General features: G+C 43.9%; 1 protein-coding gene across 1 annotated transcript; it reads right to left on the bottom strand.

Moving 5' to 3' along the window:
* Positions 1 to 775: 775 nt before the first annotated feature.
* T265_04298 (hypothetical protein) lies at positions 776 to 25,478 on the bottom strand (the record flags this gene model as incomplete). The annotated part of the gene is made up of 14 exons (XM_009168997.1): positions 776 to 2,021; positions 7,032 to 7,184; positions 9,883 to 9,981; positions 10,402 to 10,578; positions 12,743 to 12,856; positions 14,787 to 14,971; positions 18,302 to 18,440; positions 19,129 to 19,773; positions 20,488 to 20,650; positions 23,303 to 23,376; positions 23,411 to 23,455; positions 25,088 to 25,180; positions 25,213 to 25,334; positions 25,370 to 25,478. 14 exons carry the CDS (start codon positions 25,476 to 25,478, stop codon positions 1,926 to 1,928), a joined length of 2,214 nt encoding a protein of 737 aa, XP_009167261.1.
* Between the last annotated feature and the right edge of the window lie 212 nt (positions 25,479 to 25,690).

Raw genomic sequence — 25,690 nt, 5'->3', positions numbered from 1 at the left:
GCGCTTTGCCCTTGTACCCCTTCATTGATTCCCCAACTAAAAGGGAAGTTCCAAGAAGTATTCTTCCAATGATACATCTGGCGCTAGTTCGGCGTCTGACACCTGAATTGTCACGCAATGACGGGGGTGCTATTCAAGCGTCTAACTATTCAGTTTCAACAGCGTCAGTTCCACCACATATCATCCCTTAAACTTAGCTCGGCATCTTCGGTGCAGTCGTAATTTTCTACATCCAGTGTCCTCATTTCCAACAAGGGTGCTACATGTCCTGTTGTCATAGTACGTCTGATATCGTTGTTCGGTTTTGTCAAACTCCAATTGCTGCATTCGCCATCACATACGACATCCAGAAGCAACTTTTCAAGCGAAAGCCGAAGAAGCGTTAGCTTTGTATTACTCACGGTGAGTGGACTTCCCGTCTGAGAGTCAAAATGTTAGGGGCGTAATGGATGTCATTTAGCCTACCTGATGTTCGCCTCATTTTGCAGGGCTACATGCAAAATTGAAAAAAAAACACTTGATATATCGGAAGTGCACGTGAACTGTTCGCTAAAACCTTTTCAAATATAACAGCCTAAAATGAAGGGCAGGACCATGATGAATGATACCGATAGTTACTTTTCTCCTTCACTTTAGCTAGAGCTACAAAGTCTACCCGATCGTCATATGGGCATGGAAAAAGGGGGTCAATAACGTGAAGACTCAACACACACATTGAGCACGCCCAAGTGATTGAGTGGTCAGGCAACTAGGAGTACCAGAGATCGACATTCTAGTAAAACAGCATTCCCGTGCCAGGTGACAGTGTGGGCTGTTTTGTATTGGCAACGCTACTGAATTTTCAAAATAAAGATCAGAAGAGCGAAACGGCCATGAGTACAAACAGCAGATAGGAAACCTGAAAAATAACACCAGGTGAGTGATCATTCATCATTGGCATGGGACGCCAGATTCTTCCGTGAACGGTCCCATTTATTTTAGACACACAAAGTGGTCAGCTACAGCAGGTTACTAATAAAAACAGCACCTTGTCATTGTAGCGGCGAAGTACCACGCTGCATAGAACGGGCGTCCAAACTCAATTCGTATATGAGTGAAGAAGGTCGATTCGGATGAAATATGCTTCCTGGCATTCCTTTGGGACTCCTGCTGCCCAAAAGACAAAACTAGGGTATCATTGGTACTCTAACGCGAGCTGGTGACCAAAACAGTTGTGAGTGGGAAAGGGAACAACGAAATCAGGCACTTGAATGCAGCATCAATCCATACGAGAGAGTGTCACATGCGGAGCTCTTCTACACGATATGTTGAATGCTTTGATGAGTGGAGTGCATAACATGAAATGGTTATTGGTCCAGATCTGGTTCGCTCTGCGATCTCGGTGCGTTAGTAACTTCACAGCTAGCAAGAGGCGATGACACAGCCGAGTAGATACAGGCGACTATATCACTACACTGGAAATCGATTTTGCTTTGAATGTTCATCACAGTCCGTATGTGAGCAGAGTAACCACAAAACATGTAAGATGTGATACGCGGAAGAACGATCGATCTCCGATGTACACCAAACCAAATCGGGAGACTTATTTGTTGACAGGAATTGATACTCCGAACAATTCCTTCTTGTATTCTACTGGAACTCGCTGTGAAATGCCTCGGACAGTCGAGTGTCGAATATTGTTCGAAGGGATCCGTGGCGTAATACCAAAGATTGATCATGAAAATGTGCAGAACAGTGGTGACGTAAGAACCGGGAATAAGCAAATAAACTCTCATTGAACGGATGTTATGTACAGGTTGGGAGATGAGGACTACATTCGTCGAGATCTACGTGAACAAGTTGAGGAGATACTCATTTCTTAGTGAATAGTACGAGGCACGTGTGCATGTACAAAACTCGATGTCACAGCGTGAGACTATTGTGGTTTAGGAAACGTAATGGTATGTGGCCGCACTGGTGGTGTCCCGTTTCATGTAGTCCCGTTCAATTAGATTCTCAATCCGTTTCTTCACATCTGAGGCCTGAAAATGCATAAAGTAGGCTGAGTATAAGTGAATGATGTAAAGAGAGTCCTTAGAAGAAAATGGTTGTTTCAAGGTAAAAAAAGACCCTTAACATGTGGATCAGCTCGGCCCACAAGCGGGACGTAGTGAGGAACGCATTCCATCCCATATTAATACGTCGTACTCCCTAATTGTGCGATCCAAAAATAACCTTTTGAAATCGAGGTTCAAAGGCTGGTTGCCTCAGTGCCAAAAGTACTAACAAAACATTGCATGCCATCCACACACCTGGAAAAACTTAACGTTATCACGGGTAATATAGAGCACGACGAGTTGGTTATCACGAAGTACCAGGTATGATGACTTTCGAAACGCGGAATGTGAACTGCGGGGATTGCATGCCATACACCATTAACTTAGAAAGCAGCCAAGGCCATTATGTATCTTAAATGTTCATGCAACTGCCAGTGGTCAGGCAAGCCCTATGTGACGCGAAATGGACGTGAAATAGTGTTCTGTCAAATGGGAAGTCAGAAGCCTTGGACAAAAGAAAATGTGGCTTGGCTGCCTATTGCTGAAACGAACGACCATTCACAATAACTGAGAAGCAGCACCATAACATCACGCTAAGTGTATACTATCGGAGCATACAGAAGTACACCCAAATGAGGCTAGTTTTTAAGATTCTACATAATAACACAATGCAATATGACGCAGATAACTCGTTGCGCCTGCGTACAGGAAGACAGAAATCTGTCAGAATACCCCATCACAACCAGAAACCAACCAGCTAAAACAACACAGGCCCCAAATGCCGTTAACAAGTGGGCTCCAGTGACCAATTCGAAGCTGTTTGGACATAATCCAAGCAATCTGACTGAGGTGACAAATCGCACAACACTCCTGCAGGTTGAACTATGTAACACTTACATAAAGGACAAAAAGAAGGTATAGAATGTAGTGCACTTTAACAATTACGGACTAAACTCCCCTCCCCCCGGGGAAGATACCTCCGCGTAGAAACATCAAGAAAACAAGCTTGTGGTGTAACGGCGGCCTGTGTGGACAAGGAGGACGAAAAAGCGAGCCGAATTCACATCGACAATCCTAGCGGGAGCCAACAGCCAGTAAGTTTGGTCAGGCCTTAAATGAGTAAACTGCAAAAAAACAACAGCACTTTTCCATTAGATTGAATCAAGCCTCAAATGATAAATATGCGGCAATCAAGTTGTTTGACCGAAGTGCACGAATATGTCTCCAAAAGACAGGCCTGATAGCGCCGTACATATGTACACTGATGATGTATTTTGCCTTTTCATTAGTGATTGAAAACGAGAACATCACTAGGTGAAGTCGTCTACCCAACACAACAACATTTATCCAAATAGAATCCATGCTACCTCTTCGTGGCTGGTAAATCGCATCCGGTCACTCAGAGATAACCTATTCAGGATATACGACGGACAACCAAAGATCCTTTTAGTAATGACAAGCGAAATTTTTAATGCAGAAAAGAAGGTACCCACTTTGGGGAAGAGAAGAGTGACAAGGGTGAGGAAACCAACAACTTAGTCTTACCAGACCAGCGCTCTACTAGTCAAGCTAACTCAGACGCTGGTCTTCGGATGCCATATTGATTAGTTATACATCTGCATCACAGATGACCGGTTGGCGCCATTAGTCAGCCCCGTATGTGCCAGACAACTGCGTCGTCCAAATCCCCAATAGGCGCTGGTCGAAACTGATAGTAAAAAGCGAACTGTTCCGACAGTTCGACGGCGCAAAGGTAGGTTATCTGGGAAGATCACACATGTATGTGTTGATATCAATTCAATGTTCGTGTTCGGTTGGACACGGTGACTAAACCATGAGACGACTAACTGACCACGAGATCATCTACCGGTTTGGTCGATGACAAATAGGACAGGAAGACCCACTATCTCAGTCCTGAGAAGATCGTCGGTATCAAAGTAGTATTGACGTGACAAGCTCTTTGCGGTAGTTGTTGAGTGCTTTTACAGTGTCATAAAAGTTTCGGCTTTATGCAAAACAAAGACAGCCACCAGCCCCTTTACGACCAAGACTTGTGGACGCAATTTAAAGTCAAGATATTAATTTCAAAAGGACATGAATCAAGCGCCACCTGGAAACTAATATGCGATTCGCACACCAGCCTCATATTCCATTTCTGCATCTTGTTTAGGCACACACCGATTATTGATCTCTTTGCCTTTGATTCGGATAATGATTCCGATAAGAATACCGGAATCACCGACTACCTCCAAAAGGAAAAACTTGAATTAGTTTTGATTCGGCGGGAAAAGACTTTTTTTTAGGATATTTTGACGTTGTCCTTTAAGTCTACGTGCCCATTCTGTGTGATCGAAATTAAATTGAAGTCACTTTTAAGGCGTTCAACGGATGTTCTAAAAACCGCCATGAAAACAATGGAAGTTCACTTGACAGCAAGAAAAAAAGCATAAAGTGAGCAATAACAAACGACGGATAAATTTAGAAAAGCGACTTTACGCTTGGGCATCATCAACTGAAATTTACATCTATCGGTCAGAAGTGAGTAACTATTTCGTAACAGGCGGCCGAATATACCCAGTGTAGTCATGAGAACGAAGAAGGTAGCGAACAAAGCTTGTTTTCTGTGATTGTTCATCTTGGCTAATACATCACAAATTTATATGGTAGCAGAAATCACGTGGAAAAGGTTAAGATCGGGGCTACACTTTAGAGAAATAGAAGTCAAAGGAAGGGGGTTGGGTGAGGGGTAGGTCAATGGGTCATGACGTCAATGTCAGACAGACTTGTGGGACCAGATGTTTCGTAGGCCAGTTCAAGTTCAGAGGTCGCACAAGTTTCTTTTGGATGCAAAGTTGTGGATCCAGCAGTCGGATTCCTATCGCCTCTGCGATCGATAGTAGTTTGGATCGTACCAGTCGTGGTCCGTTCAGAGGTACCCGGTATATGATGGTGAAGGCTTGCTCCTTGTCTATGATATGACAGGTTTCGGCCAAGTGTGCTGCAATCGCGCTTGAGCCTGGTTTCTTTCCACTACCACTCAGAGATACGGGATTGTGTTCTCGTATTCTGTCCGACAAATGCCTTGTCGTACGACCAACGTATGATGCTCGGCACGAGCATACGAATGAGTACACACAAAAGCTGGTGGTAGAACGTGGCAATTTGTCTTTCAAGCAGAATCTGATAGTGGGGCTGGAGTTGAAGCTCAAACATAGATTAGCGGCCAAGTATGTCGTATCAACGGAGTTTCTAAGCCTTCTGGTGATTAGTTCAGCAACCGAGTCACCTTTGAATGGAAGCCTCATGTATACGGGCTTCTTTCTAACAGAAAATTCCGTAGGTTTGGGTTGAACGGCCTCCATAGTCTTCAGTACGAACCTTTCAGGATATCCGTTCTGCAGGAATGTGCGTCCCAAGAACTTTAGTTCCTCTTCTAAGCATTCGGGTGAGCATATCTTCATTGCTCTCTCGGTCAGGCATCTAATTAGGTTGCGTTTTTTTGTTGCAACGGAACGAAGCTATCAAAGTGAGTATACTGACCTTTCCACGTTTGCTTTCTGTGGACCTTGCGTTCTATGGTCCCGTCGGTCTTCTTTTTAACATTGACATCGAGGAAGCTTAACTGCCCGTTTTGTTCTGATTCGATAGTAACCTTGATATTAGCGTGGACTGAATTGAAACTGCTTAGTACGTCTGTTGTGCTGATGGTTTCATCGGCGAGAACGAATATGTCGTCTACGTAGCGGCGATATAATGTTAACCGTCCAATGAGTGCATCTAATTTTTGAGTCTCTAACTTGGTCATGAAAAAATCTGCTAATAGGGGACCTAGAGGAGACCCCATCGCGACGCCGTCCTTCTGTCGATAAGTTTGATTGTTGAAAGTGAACTGAACGTTGTAGGTACATTTCACACAATCCAGAGTTGAGTGATCTCTGGTGTCTAAACTCAGAAAGAAATGACAACTTTAGAAGAGAGAATCCTTCTAATAAAGAAGGTAAAAGGCTGGCAAAATGCACTCATTTGCACACCAATTTGGTTTTGATAAGAGTCACCAGGAAGCCAGCTGAATCTTTCGTTAATGGTATTTTTAAGACAGGGGTTTGGGAAGTTCCGATTAGTCTACCTGTACGAAACAAGCTCTTGTTTGACTTTATTGAAACTCGAAAATTGCGATTATGGAACATTTCCATTTTATGTTGCGAACTTCAAAGTAAAACCCTAATGCGGTCGCTCAGCCGCAACGTATTCATCAAGTCAAGTGCCGCATGGACCACCTACGAACCCTAAGGTCCAAAAGAAACAGGGGAACAAGACAGTTGGTGGATATCTAGAATTCAACAAGTCAAGAAAGGTGTACAGAAAAATAAAATGCAATTCAAATTCACCTAGACTGAACTGAAATTCATCACCACATTGATCACCCAGATGGTTCGGGCGTTCGGATAAGTAGTGATTCCTCGTGAAATAAAACGACGAACAATTTGGTCTTTGACCACTCAAGCATTTTTAAAATGTCTTTCTAGACTTGAGGCTTCGCCCTAGTCCCAAAATGTAAATTTTTTGAGCACTTGGGTAGGCAATAACTATCGGTCGGTAAAATGGTTTGCTGAACACAAAACTATTGCCCACCAGATTGATGAGAATTCTGGCAACGCACCAACGGTTTCACCCTTAGTGAAGCCCACCAATTTTCCATCAATCTTGCCTCCTACTAAACTTTGACAGTCTTGATTTGATATTGACAAAGGTGCTTATGAAACTATCATACATTAGTCTGAGGTTCCAATTTCACCTACGATTTGCTAAGTTTACTGGATCATGCGACAACCGGGATTGCGTACAACCGTTGCAATTTTCGTGCTTCGACAAGAGCTTCAACCTGTCTACGACTGAGTGTAGACTGATCAGATTAGGAGGAGTGGACTACAGTTGGGCTACGTACTCCACTCTTCGACTACAAAAGGTACGACATTACAAATAGATTCCGCTTACCTTTAATGGAAACTGTAGTTGCTTGTAGACCTCGGACAACAGACTGTTGTGATCGATGGTTTTCCTCGTCTTCATAATTCGAACAATGCAACAATCAACGTGAGCAACGCGATCAGCAAAAACGCGCTCTTCTGTGGCCTCTTGTTCTTGTTTCTAAAATGACCGACAAAGTAGTTGGGAGAAAATTTTATAGAGTGAGCCTTTTGTTCAACAAACTGAAAACCAGGGTCTTTCTCCCTGAAGCACGAAGGCATGTGATTGCGTTGCGGTTTACGTGCTGACTCACGTGAACAGATTGAATGAAGACAAGAAGTACGGCTACTAAAGGCAAAGATCTGACACGCTATCCTGAATGAAGTAATTGAGAGTTGCGCCCATACATGTGGGCCAAAGTGTGGGAAAGGATACTGTATTTCTCTACAGCAATATTCGTTATCGAAGTTCGTCCAGAAAGGTACAGCCAGTACCGAACACTTAATGCAGAAAAGGGAATCCAGAGAAACTTCATCACGTACTACACAAATTGAGGAAAAGTAGGGTGGCTTCTGCGTGAACTACCCTGACGAATTCAGAACTCATTAAACAATCCCCATCTGAAGCCGACAGTTAAACAGGATGGGATCATGTACACGTTAGCGTAAGTGGAAAATTCCAGATTTGGGAGACGAGTACAGTTTATTTTTTAGAGCAACCTAAGCTGGGTCGGTATTGGACTAGCAGGACATAGGAAAACTACTTCGGTGCTCATGATTGAGCGAAAGCTATACACAATTCAAGAGTTGTATGCCTCCCTACTGGGTCAGTTGAAAGAGACACTTGTAGTATTATTAGTCTCAGGTTAAAGCGGCCGAGCAGAACAGCCCACAGTATGTGTTACTTACATAAATCGAGTCGTTTGCTCATGCAGATAGTTCTCCCTGAATGAGTTTCAATAGTCAGAAGTTTCGTCACAAAGAGACTGGACCTAGCCGTCGTTGACGGTTTATGTGTCTCATTGACCCACTGAGTTATACTGACGGTGTGCTCATGCGACACTCGCGGAGCCCATTCTGTCATATTGATCAGTGGTTAGGGACCCAAGCAACACAGTCTCCTGCTGCTATACGTCCGGGACTGGAATACTTGTGGCAACTTGTTGTTTAATAAAAGGGGGTACACTGACATTTCCTGCCAAGCACCACTGCTTTGTGGTCAGGCTTTCGAGCCAAAATTTAGTCGAGGAGCCAAACCAAAGGCATGGCACAGAAGTAGCTCGAATCGATTCACAAACGAAGTGGTCAGTTATGGGATACAGACCCAACTCCCCTTCCTTCTTTGAGGTGTTTGTCCCTCAGAGTAATGTAAATTCGTCCTCTCCTTCGGCCTTCCTGTCCGACCCCAGCTCGAAATGGCTCGGTGGCTGGTTCTAACCCAACCGCAAAATCTCGACTCCTCCTGCCTAGGATCAGAAACCTGGTACCATCTCAGTCCTCCTGCTTCGCCGAGTGCCACCGGTGAACGATTATTGCTACTACTCCTTACCCCTAGAAGACGTAATGATCTCTCCACTTAACAGAATTGTTTCTAAAAGGACGTCATATATTACCGCTACTGGTATCATCACCTACTTTAACTGAAGCATCTCGTTACGACTCTTCTGCTCACACGACCGCACAGGTAAGGGAGCTACCGATGAACGAGACACGCCTGATCTCTATGAACTGCGAGTGTCTCCCTCATACAACCGAACCTACCCATTTTCTAAAGTACTTGATTGTAATGATGAAACCTAAGGGCTCGTAAATTTCGAATAAATGCCTTCATGGTTGAGGACTCTGCGGAGCAAACAGCGCATTACCCTCAAATGACAGTGAATTCGCTCAACCAAAGGGAATAGAACTGAAAATATTGAACGAGGGACACAACTGTGTCTCATATTGATACACCCACAACTTGCACATGAGTGCTCAACTTCAAGAAAGCTAAGCTTTTGTTGGAAGTTGACTCGAAAGGGACGAAAAAACACAAAGTCAGATGCTTTCCCCGCATGTCTTCCATTCAGGAAATTTGATAATGTCGTGGCAGAATGTCCTTTGGGGATACACTAGAGGTAACTCAAAACCTTTCTAGCAAAGCAGTCGACTGTGCGCATGACGGAGACACACGAAATAGGCGCAATATGGAAGAATGGAAGTGTAGACATTCGATGAGGGGCACGAGACGGGACATTTCGTGTGCAGCCATCGCAGTGGAAGGAGTTACTTCGTAGAGATGGGGGAACAAGCAGTTGGAAGTGTGCCGGAGATACCGAAGAAACACCCATCCTATTAATCGTTAAATCATACCTCTAATGATTCGACTGTGACACAAAAGTCTTGGGGGAGTCCTATCCCATACAGTCTGGAAGTTTTGTCTTTATTCGAACGACAAAGCTCGAAGCGAACAGATCAGTGAAGCGAAATGAGAAGTAGCGACTACTGGTGTGTTCTTCGAGTCCACAACTAATCAAGGACAGATTCACGAGAGAATTACACCACTCGGGTACACTATATTCAAATGGTTTTTAATTACTCAATTGTGTTAGATATTTAAAAGTAATGTCATTGTGTGGTCTGCTAAACCAAGACTGAAACGATACATCGGCAGTGAAAGTCTCGGAGAGGCTGTCTAGCCGACGTTATCTTGCACCCAATACAAATTTAGTCATATACGGTAGTGTCTTCTGTGGTACATGCTGTTGGAAGCATAGGCTTGTGACATCGATAAAGTGCGAAATTTTATCCATTCTTGCCACAATGGTACTTTTCATGGTTAGGTGACAATGAGAAGTCAGCAGACGACAATGATGAGAAATGAAGAGAACCAAACTTACCGTTTCCCTCAGTTGGATCTGGTTGAACTTAATGCGCGTTAATCGATGTTGAAATTCAGCATTGAACTTGAAAGTGTGGTCGTTGGCCACATCGAGATTCTGGAAAGCGACACAGAGAAGCGATTACTTATGCGCCGTCACCTGCAGAATAGCACGACCAGCTAGCTGATGAGAGCAGCGAGAAAACACCACAGAATCCAAATAGATGAAAAAAGCAAGGGCTAATGCGCTTTTGATACTCAACGATAGAGAAAACGATAATACGCCCGATTCTCGGAAATTTTTCCGATACAGACGAAATAATGGCGAGTAATCTGGTATACCAAGCACAATATTGGTATTAGCGCCACCTAGTAGGATGGTATAGCCCTTTCTCCAATAAACTGAATTCTCCAAACAATCTACAATCTGCAATCGATTATGCTCAGAGGGTCGACCGACCACCACAGTAACTTCAACTACACGACACAACTGAGCCAAAGAAAAACCTTCACTTGCCGTGGGATGTTTTATGAGCACCCTCTGACCTTTCCCAGCAGCCAGGGACAACAACGTCCGCTTCAGTTCTGTTTCTTCAATTCCCGTGGCTTCTGCGATAGTGGCATAACTGACCGATTCATTCGGATCACCATTGAATTGCAATAAAACCAAGGCCTGGAACTCGGAAACTTGAAGTTCTTTGCGTAAATGAGGAGTCTAAAATGCGAAAAGCAAAGATTCAAAAGGGCGACCGCCAAACTTGATATCACGTATGTAATGCCCATATTCCATCAGATAAACGGTGAGTCATGTTGGGTTAGCTTGTACTTGTGCCTTTTCCGGAAATAAGCACGAGTAAGAGCGATAATATCTCCTACAATGCACATCGACCCACAACAGGGACCAGGAAACTGCCAGAGGATATAGTTGGTTATTAGAATCACCTTATTGCACAGAGACCATCCTCAACCTTGGCTTGACAGTAGAATAAGATTACCTTCCGAGTTGAGGGCTAGCCTTGCTTCATTTTGGGCGTCCATAATGGTTGTCACTGTTACAAGTTAATAAACGGGCACTCAATGCGTGACTGTACTGTGCCCTCGCATTTGGGCCACAAACGAATCTGACCACTTTGTGAAAGTAATGTTTACTCTAGAATCGCCTTGAAAAATCGCAGGCTTAAAATGTCTTAGAGGCGTGTACATCGAAGTAACGGTAACTAATTGAATTCGGTTTCCAATAAAATTCGGCAAAAGTAAAAAAACAATAAACTGCTCGATCGTGCTCTCTTTTCCAGGGGGGGTTTCCTCGGATCCTCATGGGATCTTCCATGTTCTTCTGGCAAACTTCAAACGAGTTACCAGAGCGCTGAGTGATTTGTCTCTGTTATCCACTTAGATAAAATTCACCTTGTTTACGAATAAAACCTATATCTGGTGTAACAGTAATTTGTGGGACAACTGCAGTTTCAAATAATGCGCTTCAATCAACCGCTCAAATCGAGAGTAACCGTCAGAACGATAGAGTAGCAAAACTTGTAAGCTAGTCCGTTTGGTAACCAAGATTTGGTCCTGTAATTGAAGTCAATTTATGTCGGAAAGCAGAGGGGGTATGTATAGTTGTTGGGAATCATCGGCAGCATGCATCACGAACCCGCAACCTACCGGCTAGCATTTGAAGACTAAACTGTTACGTCACGGACGACTGATCAGCAGTGTGATTAGCTCACACTATTCGTCCAAAACGTCATGCCCTCTTTTAAAACGTCCTAACTGACTACATTGTGTTGCCAAGTCATGAAGTTATGAGCAAGATGTCTTTCACCCTGCCTCAGCTAATGAGCGACAACTGTTCCGGTTTTGCGAGATGGCCAGGATCACAAGTGGATGTCAAACGGCTAAGACGCCTCTACGTCTTTAACCCTAAATAAGCAAAATCCGATGCCACCGTGATTCCGTACGCAGAGTTCGTAGTGAAACGGTTTTAAGAAAGCGTGTCAAAAAGGATACTGTAGGTAAGTGTTTCAGAGTGCCTATTTGTTACAAAGTGGATGTGGAATATTCCATCACCAGCATCGGATTCAATGTTCGCCAGGTGTATCTGCATAAGCTATACTCCAACAAGAACGCATAGCAAAGAAGGTGGATGTGACAATAGGCTCATCGTCCCACCCAAGAACACGGATAGGCAGTTGATGGATGTCGAATACAGACGGCAAGATTACCAAGGCTCCGTCTTGAAAACGCGACCCAATAAAACATGAATAAGATGAAAACAAATCGTTCGGCTGTAACACCCTTTCGGTGTCTAGATGCCATGCCACCCGAAGGAAGCACGAAGGTTGGGATACAGCCAATAAAACATACACACAGTAGACGCGCTGGCATTATAGAAACAATTCGAAAGAGTTATATCAACGGCAAGAAAGTGTTTTTTCTACTAAAGGGGGGAGTTCGGATTTAATCTAACCAGAATTCTTCTGGCACTTTAAACGGGTCCCCGGGGAAAGGATCGACTTTGTGCAGAGGGGTGGCCGCGACTTTCTGTAGTAGGTAGAACATAGGTACTAGCCCCGACAGCTGTCAGCACGTACCCAATGGCTTACAGCACGATGACTGCTCCGGGTGGTTTCATCAGAATTATGCTGGAACAATGCACTAGAATGTCGGAACCACACCGTGGCTATGGATGTAAGTTCTGGATTACCAAGGCCAATCTACGAGCAAAATGCAGTCGATTTAATCCAAAAAGAGCTTTTTAGCAAAGAATGGTATCATGCACCTGGAATGTCTTGCAGTAATGAGTTGGCCAAATGAAACAAAAATTTGGTTTCATAACTGAGATAGAAGCGTTATTGAACAAGGACTATCATCAATCTTACCAGTGGGAACTCAGCTTTCACTACACAGGTTCCCAGTGAAGGTTCGTATAGAAGTTTTCGGCCTTGATGATGTGACAGGTAGAAGCGAGTGAATTCATCACGCAGAGCCATCATCTGCAAAAGTAAAGCCGGGGATGAATTGTAGTCAGGAGCTCATTTTTTCACACAGCCTGAAAGTTCGTGAGAAATAGACGCTGTTATGGAAAATAATAAAAAGTTAGGTTCCGCGGAAAGAAACGGGCATTGTTGGATTTTCAGAGAGACTCGCAAAAATATTTCACGAATATCTAGTTTTGAAAGCAATTTTCGTATTGCTGGATTCCACTTAATCGGATACGCCACGATCGTAATAAGGGGAACACGCTAACAAAATAACCTTATATTAAACATGGATTGAGTGAACTCGGTTGTGATGATCACCAATCCATTAGAACCGTCTAAACGCGGTCAATGTAACACGGCGGTGATTGTATTCGCCAGGAAAGGCTTTCAGACAGCCTATGAAAAGCGAATGGAACGAGGCGAAAGAAAACCTTAGAAACTGATGCTAGCGAAATAAAAATTGGGGGAATTCCGGTGAGCTTCACTGGGAACCATGAGAGAACTATCAAGCGAGAATTATGAAGATTCCACAGGCACTGTAAACTTCTGACAATAACCAACGTTGAACAACAGGTGTGAATGGCATTTCGTTTCATGCAGGTCAGAAAATGTGAACATATATGAATAAGTTGGACAGTGAGTGACCGAAAAAGGACAGAATACGCTTTCTTACAAAATTGCAATGCAAGAGTGTAAAAAAGAGTGAACTCGGTCGCCGGCTTGTTCGCTGAGCTAAGCAGTTCGATTGCAAACGTTTCATCAATTGGGGTGACATCATCAGTGCGTTATTGGAGAGCGTAGTGGTGCGCAGCGGTGGTTTAGTGGTTATGCTCCCTAATAACGCACTGATGATGTCACCTCAATTGGTGATTAAATGTTTCCAATCCAACTGCCCAGCTCAGCGAACAAACCAATGACCATCTGCGCTACCTGAGCTACCAACATTTTCCTCCATAGAGTGAACATGTTTCGGTGGGACCACCACACGAAGGAAACATTTAGACCGCTCCCATAGGCGCTCTGTAATGGGGAACTACCGCACTTTATTAGTAGCCGCCAGCTACCTTTATTATGCACATCAAAATGACACTGTTCTATCAAACGACCCTCTCCGCAAAAACACTTTCTGATACGGTCAGTTGGCCGTATATGTAAATACGAGATACAAGTGCTTATTCCCTCCAAAATGCGACTACCTCCCTACTATCACCGAACTATTTTTTAGGGCACGCTTAACGAAAATGAGCACATAGTGGCCTTATAGTGGCTTTGTCAACAATTGGTCCAGAAATGAACACTGTGTGGTAGCATTACGAATGAATTGGCAAACCACAAGTTTTTGAAGAAAAACACAGAGGATGGAAAGCTGTCGAATCAGTCCAGTTTCAATGTCGAAAATCAAACACTCCAGCACGGGAAAATTGGCCTCTGAAAATGAAGATAAGTCCATGGATGGGCCAAGCGTAGCAATCTGCCAAAACGCTTAAGCCCCTCGGAATTTATTCATAAAAATAGAATGTCACTACCTAAGGAGGCTGTGACCGAAGAACATTTACCCATTCACTAGAAACCCATACTTCTACACTGAATCTCGATGTGGTTTTCTGTGATCTGTTCGGACGTCTGTGTTCATGACGGACAAATCAGTTTACTATGAAGTCCTGAAACTAGCACACAGATGAACTGGGGTTTTCCCGTAGACTGTCTGTTGGAGCCATACACCAGATCAGATGAGCTTGAGATCACGTAGTTAGTTATCGAGAATTTCAGATGCCTAGGTAGTTGCATTAATCCTGATGAAATTGTGTCTGATGAAGTCAGTGCACGGATCTCAAAGCCTTGTGGCGTCAAAAAGACATTTCACTGGGTTGAGATATCCACATAATACGGAAACCTTAGTGGAACAAGGCAACCGAGGTGAAAAGTTTTCCAAGTCACATACTTCAGGTGGATAATTGGCCTTCGTCTGCGGATAAGCTGGCCAGGATGACGGTGAAATAACGTTGACGTACAACTCAATACTGTGGTCTAGGCAATAGGAAGCACGGAAGTTTTTACTCAGCTGTCTACTGAGTTCGATGTCTTGAAACATTGTTTCCATTTTACGTGTATAATTGGGCCCGCATTCTGTGGATAAAAAGAAAAATATCAGTTAAGTTGTAAAAGTATCGAATCGAACACAACTTTGAAGATACACACTATCATTTCCTACCCAAGGTATCTGGATCTCGTTGGCCAAATTGATACAGGTAGTGCTTGCAGCAAAGTAGTATGCGGATGGCCGGTAAACCGCAAATGGAACATGTTGAGCAGTTTATTTGTAATGTACTACTCGTAAGGTTGCTGAAAATCCTGAGAACATCAAAACGAGAGACGGATGGCCGGTAAACCGCAAATGGAACATGTTGAGCAGTTTATTTGTAATGTACTACTCGTAAGGTTGCTGAAAATCCTGAGAACATCATAAACGAGAGATTCAGCTGGGTTCCAGGTGAGCCTCTCGAAAGAACCAAATTAGTTTACAGATGAGTGTAAATTCGCTAATGTTGAGCAGTTATTTACGATGTACCGATTATTTGGAAGCTTTCCAGAGTTAGGGTTGGAAACAAGGCATTAAACTGAACAGTTAGAGTGACGACGAACAGTTAAAACAAACACTATAAAATCCACTCTAATATTTCTCACTACATGATACCTTTTGTGTGCATTAGGGAGCGAATAAACAGCGACCGTACCGCCATATCAAAGATGGTTGACGCTGATCCTTTAGCCGTCAGCTGGTAAAGTTGGAAACTATTATGCAGAAAAGGAAGGACATCCATTTCAGTCATAGGAATTTTTATTGCTGTGAAGCCGTTAGGGTAAGCATCAAAACTAGAAGGTGCATGAACTCACAGCAAATCGACCATGTAGGAAAGCCAGGAAAAACTATCAACCGCCGTGGCAGTAAAGCAGCAACTCCAGGGAGAAAGTCGACCAAAGGCGCTTGATCCCTAAGGATGGCCGTTCAACAAGAAACCTGAGCCTGGAAATTTTAGATAACCCACCATGCAAATCGCGTTTTCAGGCGTAACGGCTTCGCTCATTATGGTAAGTTGTAAGGATAGTCCAGAAATGAAGACGCTAGACTTCTTATCACATGGCCGTAAAATTATGCAGAAGGGTGGATCCTGATGTTAGCAGATTTCTTGGTTAAAGTGTATCCGAAAGGATGTTACATAGCTGAAGTACAGTCGAAGGATTTCCTCCATACACCAGCTAACCAATGCACATCTTATCTCTCTCTAGTTACCTAAATAAAAAACGATCCCACTAGGAAGGGTAGTTGAATAGTGCTGTTGGAGACTAAGTGGTAATACCGCGATGTGCGATTATGAACAGAAGCCTTATTAATTCAACTACTAAACTACTTTGGAAAGCGTTTCAAGGTTGTTTTCGATAAACAACGACCCATACGCGCTGAGTTACACGCTAGTTAAGACCAACGGCCGTAGTTTACATAAAAAGGCAGTCTACTGAGAATACGCAAAGGTTACTAATCCAGGTTCGCCTGATAAGAACACTTATCATAGCCCCATTGTCTCCCTTCTCTTGACAAATCAAAATTACAGCACCCTTCGCGCTCTGAGTTTGCGTTCGAGAACTTGCCATTATAGTTGCCAGTCGGTTCTGCCTATCCACTAGTGTTGTATCATCTTGAGAAAATTACCACGAAACGTAGATCTCTTTCTGACCCCAACACCTACCACCCCTATTTCAATACGGCCCGCTTTATCTGAAGTTCTGGAGTCGATCACTGCCAAACAAATCCCTTAAGATCTCGAATGCAATGTCCCCTTGATCGACCACCAAAATAGATTTAGGTCCCATCGATATTCTGGTGGCCTGTTGCCATGCGTTTCTCACATCTGTTAATCTGTCCTTAACTCTTTTTTTGAAATTGAAGCAAGCTTCGAAAGCCTTCGACTAAATGTAGTATGAGGGCCTTCACACCAACCTATCCATATCTTCTCCAAATTCTCTTTTGACCAACTGCACTGGAAATATATTCACAAACCGGTCTTTATTAGCTCGCCTAAATGGCACAGATTTTCAAATCCACAGCATCAATGTAGGGCTGCGTTGCATCTCCCCTTTTATTCTTCTGGTATTCATAAGCCACCTACTTTCATCCACCGGTAGTTGTATCTGATCATTTGCTGACACCACTGTGTACCACAAATCCACTTTGTATCACTCAGGACGATCTGCCCCATCTCAATTTGATGACAAACGCGTGCAAACCATTGGCACAATGGATGCCATTCAAATATGGGGGTTATCAGGAGCATTTGCATCCTCACATGTCTCCTCTACACCAATTAAACTACCCATCGCCTCTGACTCTATCCCGCATTCGTCGAAATATTATCTTTTTGACTTATCATTCTGAGAATATTTCCCGGTCGTTTCACGTCAACAAACTGCAGCTCATTCCTATAAAAAGATAGGGTTTCCATTCTATTTCTGGAAATTCTTTTCCACTGCCAACTATTCCTGACCAATAAGTCCCAGGTTCTTTACCAACCATGTAATACTGTCGTCATCTGCAGTGGGTTCGCACCACCCAAGTTTTAGTTCTTGACCAAATCCAGCAGAAACTTGTTAGTTTTCATTGCTTTCCTTATTCTGACTGATGGATTTTAGTCCGTTTTCAGCCGTTGAGACGTAGCATCCCTTTCCTTATTCTACCGATACTACTGGGACATTAAATTTATGGGGTTAATAAGGTGTGGACAGAAAAATTACTACTTAAAAGGTTGTTTACTTTGGTCTCATATGTGCCCGAACAACAACGGTCGTTACTCTCTCTCTCTCTCTCTCTCTCTCACACACACACACACTCTCTCTCTCTCTCTAGCACGATAGAAATACTCAAAGAACAAAGCAAACTAAAGAGTATTCAAAATGCGTGCACAAACCGATGGTGGACAAAATACACGACATGAAGCAGCGTGCTCGTATGCAGAAAGAGCACTGCTATGGAAACAGACGTAACTGCGAAAGATAACGTAACACAGATAAGAAGTTTATTTCACTGTCACGTGGAGACGTCCGTGTTCAGGTTGATCTTATTCTGCAACTAAAAAAACTAAGATACCTGCCATCCAACATTAGGAGGGCTGGATTAAGCTGGAACCCGACAAACATTTTGGATGCCAAGTACTGAAAACTGATCAGAACTAAACTCCCGCGTAACCGCCAGTAACGGAATCCTAATAACCGCCTCCGAATGCTAGGACATGCAGTCAAAGTGTTACCGAGTTAGCCACAAAACGTAGGGATTACATGGTGGTAAATATTGGAATGGTTTGTTAACAATGTGTCGAAACTTGTAGCTCGGGAGGACAGGTTTCTAGCTAAATGGGACTTAATCGCAATAGGCTATTCTAACTCAACCTCCACATCACGGAATACCTTGCTTTAGTTTGGATAGCATGGACTTCTCCGCATCCACGGATGCGCTTTTGTTCAACAGCAAACGTTTCGCCAACTCTTTGGTGTAGAAAGCTTCGAAGATATCCTTGCCGTCTATGTAGCGGAACAGCATCATAGCCTGTAAATAAAAGAAAAGATCACTTATAAATGCTGGAGAAAGAAGTCGAACAGATTGTCCACTGCAAACATCGTCACACCTATGGGATGAGTGTAGAATCCTCCAAGCAACACTGCTAAGGATAGCATTTACCCGAAAATACGAAGTAAATAGGGAGTTGTGGCATATGGTAGGCGAGTTGATGGATAAGGCACCAAAGAGTAAACCGGATGTGTGGATAAAACCTCTATAGCCCTTTGTTTACTCGGAGAGAATAACATATTTCCATAGTCAACACAGAAAGTTGCAACCGGTCAAATACCGGATGGTGAGGACTAATGGTAAACCAAAATACAGCTGAAGAATACAGCCCACACACCAACTGAAAGCCACTGTTTTGTAAAATCGACCCGGTATAGCCAAGCGATCTCCGCCGGGTGTTGGTAGCACTTGAAAAACAAATTGTGCGCGATTGGAGTTACACATGCACTGGTAAATTAACCTGCTCACTCCTTTGCTTGGTGGACCAGAAAATGACACGACCCTTCCCTAAGGTGTGAATTTTCACTTTCAGAGGAGCCAACAGCACTTTTCCTACGACAAACTGACAGATACTTGTATCCTGCTTACACTCCCTCCAAGCTTACATCGCCAAGGGGCTAATCGCCAGGCAGAACACTCACTGTAGTCACCTAACAGAAGACATTACCTTGTCCATGAGTTTGTCTAACTCCTCGTCCGTCTGCGCCTTGTTCCCCGATCGTAGATGAGCATCGAGATATTTCGCCAAAAACTCAGCAGGTTTGTTTGGCCGTTGATTGATAAACTCCTCATAGGCTTCCTGCAATACACGAGTGAAATTGGCATCATTCGCAAAACAGACAGCAATGAGCTCTGATAGGTAGTCCCGGCAACTGATCAGGTTTTGAATCATGTTGCGGTCTTTTTCCGGGTCTTGTGTTGGATTCTCAACTAAATCGCGACCAAGTTGGATTACGTACTGTCTGAAGTGTGTCCGCAACTTGTCAACTCCATTGGGGACTTTAGACAGTAGGGAATAAAACAGACCTAGCTGTTTTGTCTCTTTGGCTTTCAGAGACCCAACAAGGCCATTCTCAAGCAGATAATCCAGAGTTCGTGTGAGCAGTTCTGAAACCAAAGTGGATAGCAGCAACTTTCGGGTTGAGTTTGGCTCCAAATAGGAAACTAGGCGATCTTCCTCTTCTTTAATTCTTTTATCCACATGCACCAAGTAGTCTGGAACGCTCATCAACCGTAAAAACGAACTGGATTCCTGTGCATAAAATTGCTGACTTTGACGAATGAATTCCGGCAAAAAAGTTGACTGATAAAGCTGTGGGAAGTGTAAAGATAAGAAATGCTAAGCGCAGAAAGTTCCAAAAAGTGTTAGGAAATGGCACAAGCAGGTTCCGGGAGGAAATGATGAAAAAGTTGATCAAATGACCAATTAGATAACTGATCTTCAGTTAAATAGTTAGGGCTAATGTATGTCTATGTAGCTGTCTGTCAGTGTTTACAGAGTGAGTTTTGTGTCAAGTGCAGCTAACCTGGAATGCCAAATGCTAGAATGCTCAGGTAACCAATGCTAAGTTTCCAGTGAGTAACGAAGACATGAAAAGTGCGTCATTGGGGCACTGATTTCTCGGTTGTCTTTGCGCATCAAAACAACGTCGAAATTATTGTCAGTTTTACTCGCAAACATTAAGACTGCACTTTAATGGCTACTCACAAAGTATCACTTTACGTGGTAGACCGGGTGCTGTCTGCAAGTCGATACAGAAGTATGACCAAAATAGTCACACGGATTACGAACGTAAGCAATCTAGCAGACCAACCTATGAGCTAATATGCGTGTCAAACGTGCTCCAATCCAGAGTGGCAACAACAACAATATAGAGTTGAGTCGTTGAGCCTGACCACGCAACAAACCACAAAATGCCAGGCCACAGGACTAGCAGCTTTCAGGCAAACAATAACACCTGACTCTAAGGTGATGAATCAGAATACCGTGCTATATCTGGGGTCTCATCTCCAAAATTTGACTTACCTTAAGATCAACAAACATGCGAATTATCGAACGCAATAAATTTCGGTTGACAGCTTCCCCTGATCTTTCTTTTCGTATCTCATCGAACAGTTGTCGTAGGATCCGACCTTCCACTTTATCATGGGAAATTACCTCCTCGCGAAAGAGATTGAGCGCCAAGTCCCTAACACAAAAAGCCAAAAAGCAAAACTGTTAATCCAGGGACTATGATAAAAACTAAGAAGGGTGCCTTAAAAACATCTCACCCGAAAACTTAGTAGGATTTGGCTAACAGAAAACGCGTGCCACTTTCGCTATGCAATCTTCCGGCAATTTACATGAGCGCAGAAAAACAATCCATAAAAACAGAGAATATAAACGTTAGCTGTTCACAGCACGTTTCATAATACTCACTAGTTGCAATTAAGGATCAGGTCAGTGTCAGGCACTAAATAACTAAATAGCTGTTTGGGTTCACAATTGTCGCCGTCCAGAGTTCGCAAGTTGTTTTTATGCATAGAGGTTGGGTTTGTGCGGCCTAATGGATATCGCCTAGATAACAGTGAGCAGTCGGGTTCGTCTTAACTAAGAGTGCTTTGCCGAAACTCGGTGCACCACCTGAAAGGTTTTACCCTGAAGAAAAGTATGGTTGGAATCCACAAAATGCATGAAAACTGAATTGGAGTTGATTTTTAATTCGAGTTAACCGGAAGGGGCATGCTCATGGATTCTACCAGATAATACCTGTATATGATGCTCTGAATGGGCCTCCGAAAGAGTACACACAAGAGCTCGGTGTAGACCGCTTAAAATTGTCCCTTGGTCGCATGCTAAGAACAACTTTCAGTCGGACTTTGCTGCTGCATGAGTCGTTTCGATACCTGCTCGGAGCTTTCTTGACACTGCTTCGGCCACAAAGTCAGCGACAAGCAGAGATAAACCAGCATCCTTGAAACCCTCGCCAATCTCGGTATCGGTGTTGTTGATTGTGCGGATTTTCTACAACGGATTATATTAATAAGACTTATTATTTTAACTTGGTTTTCAGCATGCTGTCCGAGTAAATGCTCAAAACGGAGGCTTTATCGAGCAGAATGAACAAAATTCGAGACGCAGACCCTGCGCATTCGTTAGGACCGCCACAAGTAATCGTTGTATTTCTCCTAAAAACGTCGAATAGATTTGGAACCCTCAGACAGATAGATGCAGCGCAGTCCAAAAGGAACTAGTTCACCTTACCAATGGTCAGACAACTGCGGTAGATAAGCTCCTTGAAATCAAGAAAAAAACAAATAATGAGCGTTCGGCTGCGCCACTTTTTCAGTGCACAGCTATCCTGCAACCTGAAGGAAGCGCAACGGTGGAGACAATATCCGGTTATCCATGCACAGACAGGAACAACCGAAGAGCCAGGCCAGAACCACGAGCCTCCTGGTAAGCAGCGACACACCTCAGACATTGGGTTAGTTCAAGGTCTCTTGAATCGGAGGGAACACACTAGAGATGACGGGAAGTTTTACGTATGTCGGAAGTTAATTATGATGGTGAGAAACGAAGTCTTCACACTAACTTCAAAGACCACTATTGCTTCAACCAATTTCTCGCCACTGACTGCATCAAGGAGGAATAACTTTGGGGACTAAGGGCCGTGTGTGGTCCACAACACTATCGACGACTGCAAGCAGAGGATCGGAAGCACCAACACCATCATAAACAGCAACATCAGTGGTGACACTGACGCATCACTAACGTATCGGAAGCAACCTTCGGTCCATGGCCATTTATATCTCAGGACTACAAACCACCGTAGGTAGCCCCAGTGGTTCTCACTTAAATTCAGGTAAGTCGGTCAGTTAGACAACCGTGAAACGTCCACATGACTACAGTGATCCGGGTGACCGTAGGTAAAGGCAACGAGCATAGAAATGGTGTAACCATTCACTGCCCATGCGGGAGACAAAGCCGAGCCAGCATGGTTGGTGAGGCCGAATCAACTCATCAACTGGAAAAGCAGCTGACCTGTAGCTAAAGAAACCTTTGTCGCCCCGCAACATAGCTAAGTTGACTGTAAATTCGCGCTATAACCACTGAGTCATCTCGCCTCCCGCTACAAACCAGCGCTAACAAATTTGATAAGTGATGGAGAAATTGACAATTGGAGGAGTAACGGGTACTCAGCACTGTCTCCCACGACAAGTTCGGGCCAGTGAAAATCAAGTGATAGGCACAACATTCCTTAACTGAAAGGAACCAAAGATATTCTCCATCTTCAGGTCAGTATGTTCGCGCCCCCAACCACTAAACTATCACGAGCTCCAGCATCGAAAAGATGTTATCGGATCTCGAGAGCTGTGGGCACCAGAATTCAGTAGGAGCTGCTCGGTACGAAGTTGCGAGGAACAGCCCCTTCGGATGGGTCTCCTAGGGTCACCTTGAGACTTGGACGATCAAAGTCTCGGAATCGTTGTTAGTATTGGATGGCGTCACCCATTTTTTCCACGTTTCGGGTCTCATAAAATAAACAGTGACTCTGCAGCGAAGCAGCATCAGCTTTAAAAACGATGTCGTACAAAATGACGATGGTTAGAAAAATCAAACATGGAATGAACGATCATTTCTCGTGTCCGTCGACAAACACGGCCGTCAAAGCGAGAGAGAACGGAGTTAGGGCAGGCTAATTCAGAAGAATCACCAACCAATTATCGCACACCAGTCTTGTTACATCTACAAGTGCCTCTTCCGTTGCCTAATCAAGTTAGCCAAGGAATTCGTGTTTGTCAGTTGACGCAATAATCGAAAACGGCAAACAGCAAACTATAAAAACTGACAAACTCACCATATTTGCACATACTGAGAGTTTGATATCAGCAGTTGGCGGTCCATAAAGAGGAATATGTTGCGGATTAACAGCTGAAGATTGGTAAGGAAGTGTGTACTAACTCACCATCTTCTTGCAATAGACTTCCCAGGAGTTTGCCACGGAACCAAGCTGCATAGCTTCAGTGAAACAAATAGGTAAAGGAACAGCAAAATTAGAGGCATGAGACACCTAATTCAGCCACATAGGTCGCCTCTGGTACACATTACTGACGTTGACTGTTGAACTTGATTTGTTGGACATTCCACACTTACTGCAACGAATCACTGAAGTATCGTGGAGCGAAAGCTTGACAGCAGTGGCCACAAACATGATCCTGCATCTGCTAGACTTATGCGTACCTTTCGGACTTAAACCGGGTATATTGAGCTGTTTTTTGGAGGTTTCATCCTGAAAATGAAGCCAACCTATGATGAAAAGCCGCATTGGGAATCATCAGTAGTGAACATCTCACGAGACTCCATGGAGTTTCGAACCCTCGACCTCCCATCCAGTAGTTTGAATACTTAACCGTTCGGCCACAATCAGTTGGTCGTACCTAGACCAGACAGAGCGCCACTCATCCCTCAGTCGTTGGATCCACATCCCGCGCTCACATTCAACAGTTACCACTAAGTGACCACTAGGTGAAGAGAAGCGTTGTCCGTTAGGACAAGGGCTCAGTTTTGTGGTGAGCAAACAAATGATACGATCCGAGGAAATAATCTCCAGTGCTTGACCTGTGAAAGTCGTTCGGTGTCTAACTACCGCGCCACTTGAAGGAAGCACGAGGGATGGGATACTGCCAGGTCGCCCAAGCCCGTACACGAGCAATCAAAATGCTGAGGCTGAGTTTGAACCACGGAACTTCCAGTCCGTAAGCTGGCACCTTAAACACTGAGCTATCTCGAGCTCATGGAGTTGCACCATAATGCACCTCACACCAAGGTCACAACGATGGTGTCAAAAGAGCAACTTTAGTTATCGATGCTCCCCTAACCATTTCGTATGAACCCCGTTCTTCCGATCTTAGTATAGAGGCTCTGGAAGAACGGTAGTTTGACGACGGGCACACGGTAAGTACGGAGTAGGCGGGGGACTCCACAAGTTAATTTTATTCGCACGGTGACGTCCTGTATCGCATAGTCACCTAATCAGCTTTTTTCTGTAGAACCTTATGCCGCGACTGCCTGAACTACATACTTTGGATACCTTCATCCTAGATTATATTCATCTAAGTTCATCATAACCACATCTGCTTCCGCTTCGTTGACCAGGCCAATACTAATGCACGCCACAGAACCACTTCGTGGTATATCTATTATGGCTGGATACTCGGTGTTTCAGAAGATACCCCACTAAAGGTCTATTCCGAATCCATGATCACGTAACGTACACAAAAAGTTATGTCTAATATTTCTATTTGCAAAGTGCGATGGTGGACCGATCAATGATACGGAAAGGGAAATTAGCCATCAACATTATATGGCACATGAAAAGCAACAGTCCATGTAAGAAGGCTCCTCTCAGCAGTGAAACAAGCAGGCCAGTATCGTTCACCGAACCTTAGTTATCGATGGCTTACTGAACTCCTAAAAAGACTCTATTGCTATTTAGCCTGTGCCTTTCGCGTTCCATGTGCACATGGCCTAATGTGAGACACTACAAAACTATAATGCGACAGGTCGAGAAAAAGGTCAGGACGTTGAAACCGGGTAAAATTGGGCTTGAAAGATCAGTACCAAAAGGATATTTAAGGAAAACTGGTAGCAGCTCCGCAACGTAGTCTTTCAAGAGAACCTTCAGGGTCGAGTATAGATCCAGCAGCATCCGCTGTGCACATATATCCTCAACATTCTAGCATATTAGAAACAAAACGGATTTCAAACCCTGTAGAGTTCTTCGAGTGTAAATTCCACTGGTTTACTCTGCAGTACGGCAGTAGTGGCTCGCTTCAACTTGGGCCAAGCGGTTTCAAATGCAGAAGAAATTGGGATGTGACTGTTGGCACCTGAACAAGAAGACGCTGCATCAAAAATAAGTCACTACTTGTTAGCGCCTTTAGGGAAATCCGTTTGGTTGAGATCCCAGTCTTCTCCGACTGGTGACCAACCAACAACTTCTTATAGCCATTTAGGGGAGAATCAAACGCCATGTGTAACGGGACAAACGACGTCCGGATGAACGAGCTCTGTGATTGGTTCACGATGGGTTGGTTTGGCAATAGTCAGCAGCAGAGCGATTGAGTCGTTGATACAAGCGATTAGTTTGGCTTTGGGATCGAGGGGATCAAATGCTATTAGATGTCGGAGTTTCCCTATCTCAAGTGAAAGGTGGATACGTGAAGTCGAATGTAACGCTGCTCCT

The sequence above is a fragment of the Opisthorchis viverrini genome (genome assembly GCF_000715545.1).
Source record: "Opisthorchis viverrini unplaced genomic scaffold opera_v5_69, whole genome shotgun sequence".
NCBI classification, from domain to species: domain Eukaryota; kingdom Metazoa; phylum Platyhelminthes; class Trematoda; order Opisthorchiida; family Opisthorchiidae; genus Opisthorchis; species Opisthorchis viverrini.
Note: the sequence above shows the minus strand (reverse complement) of the source record. Positions and strands in the feature narration are given on the sequence as shown.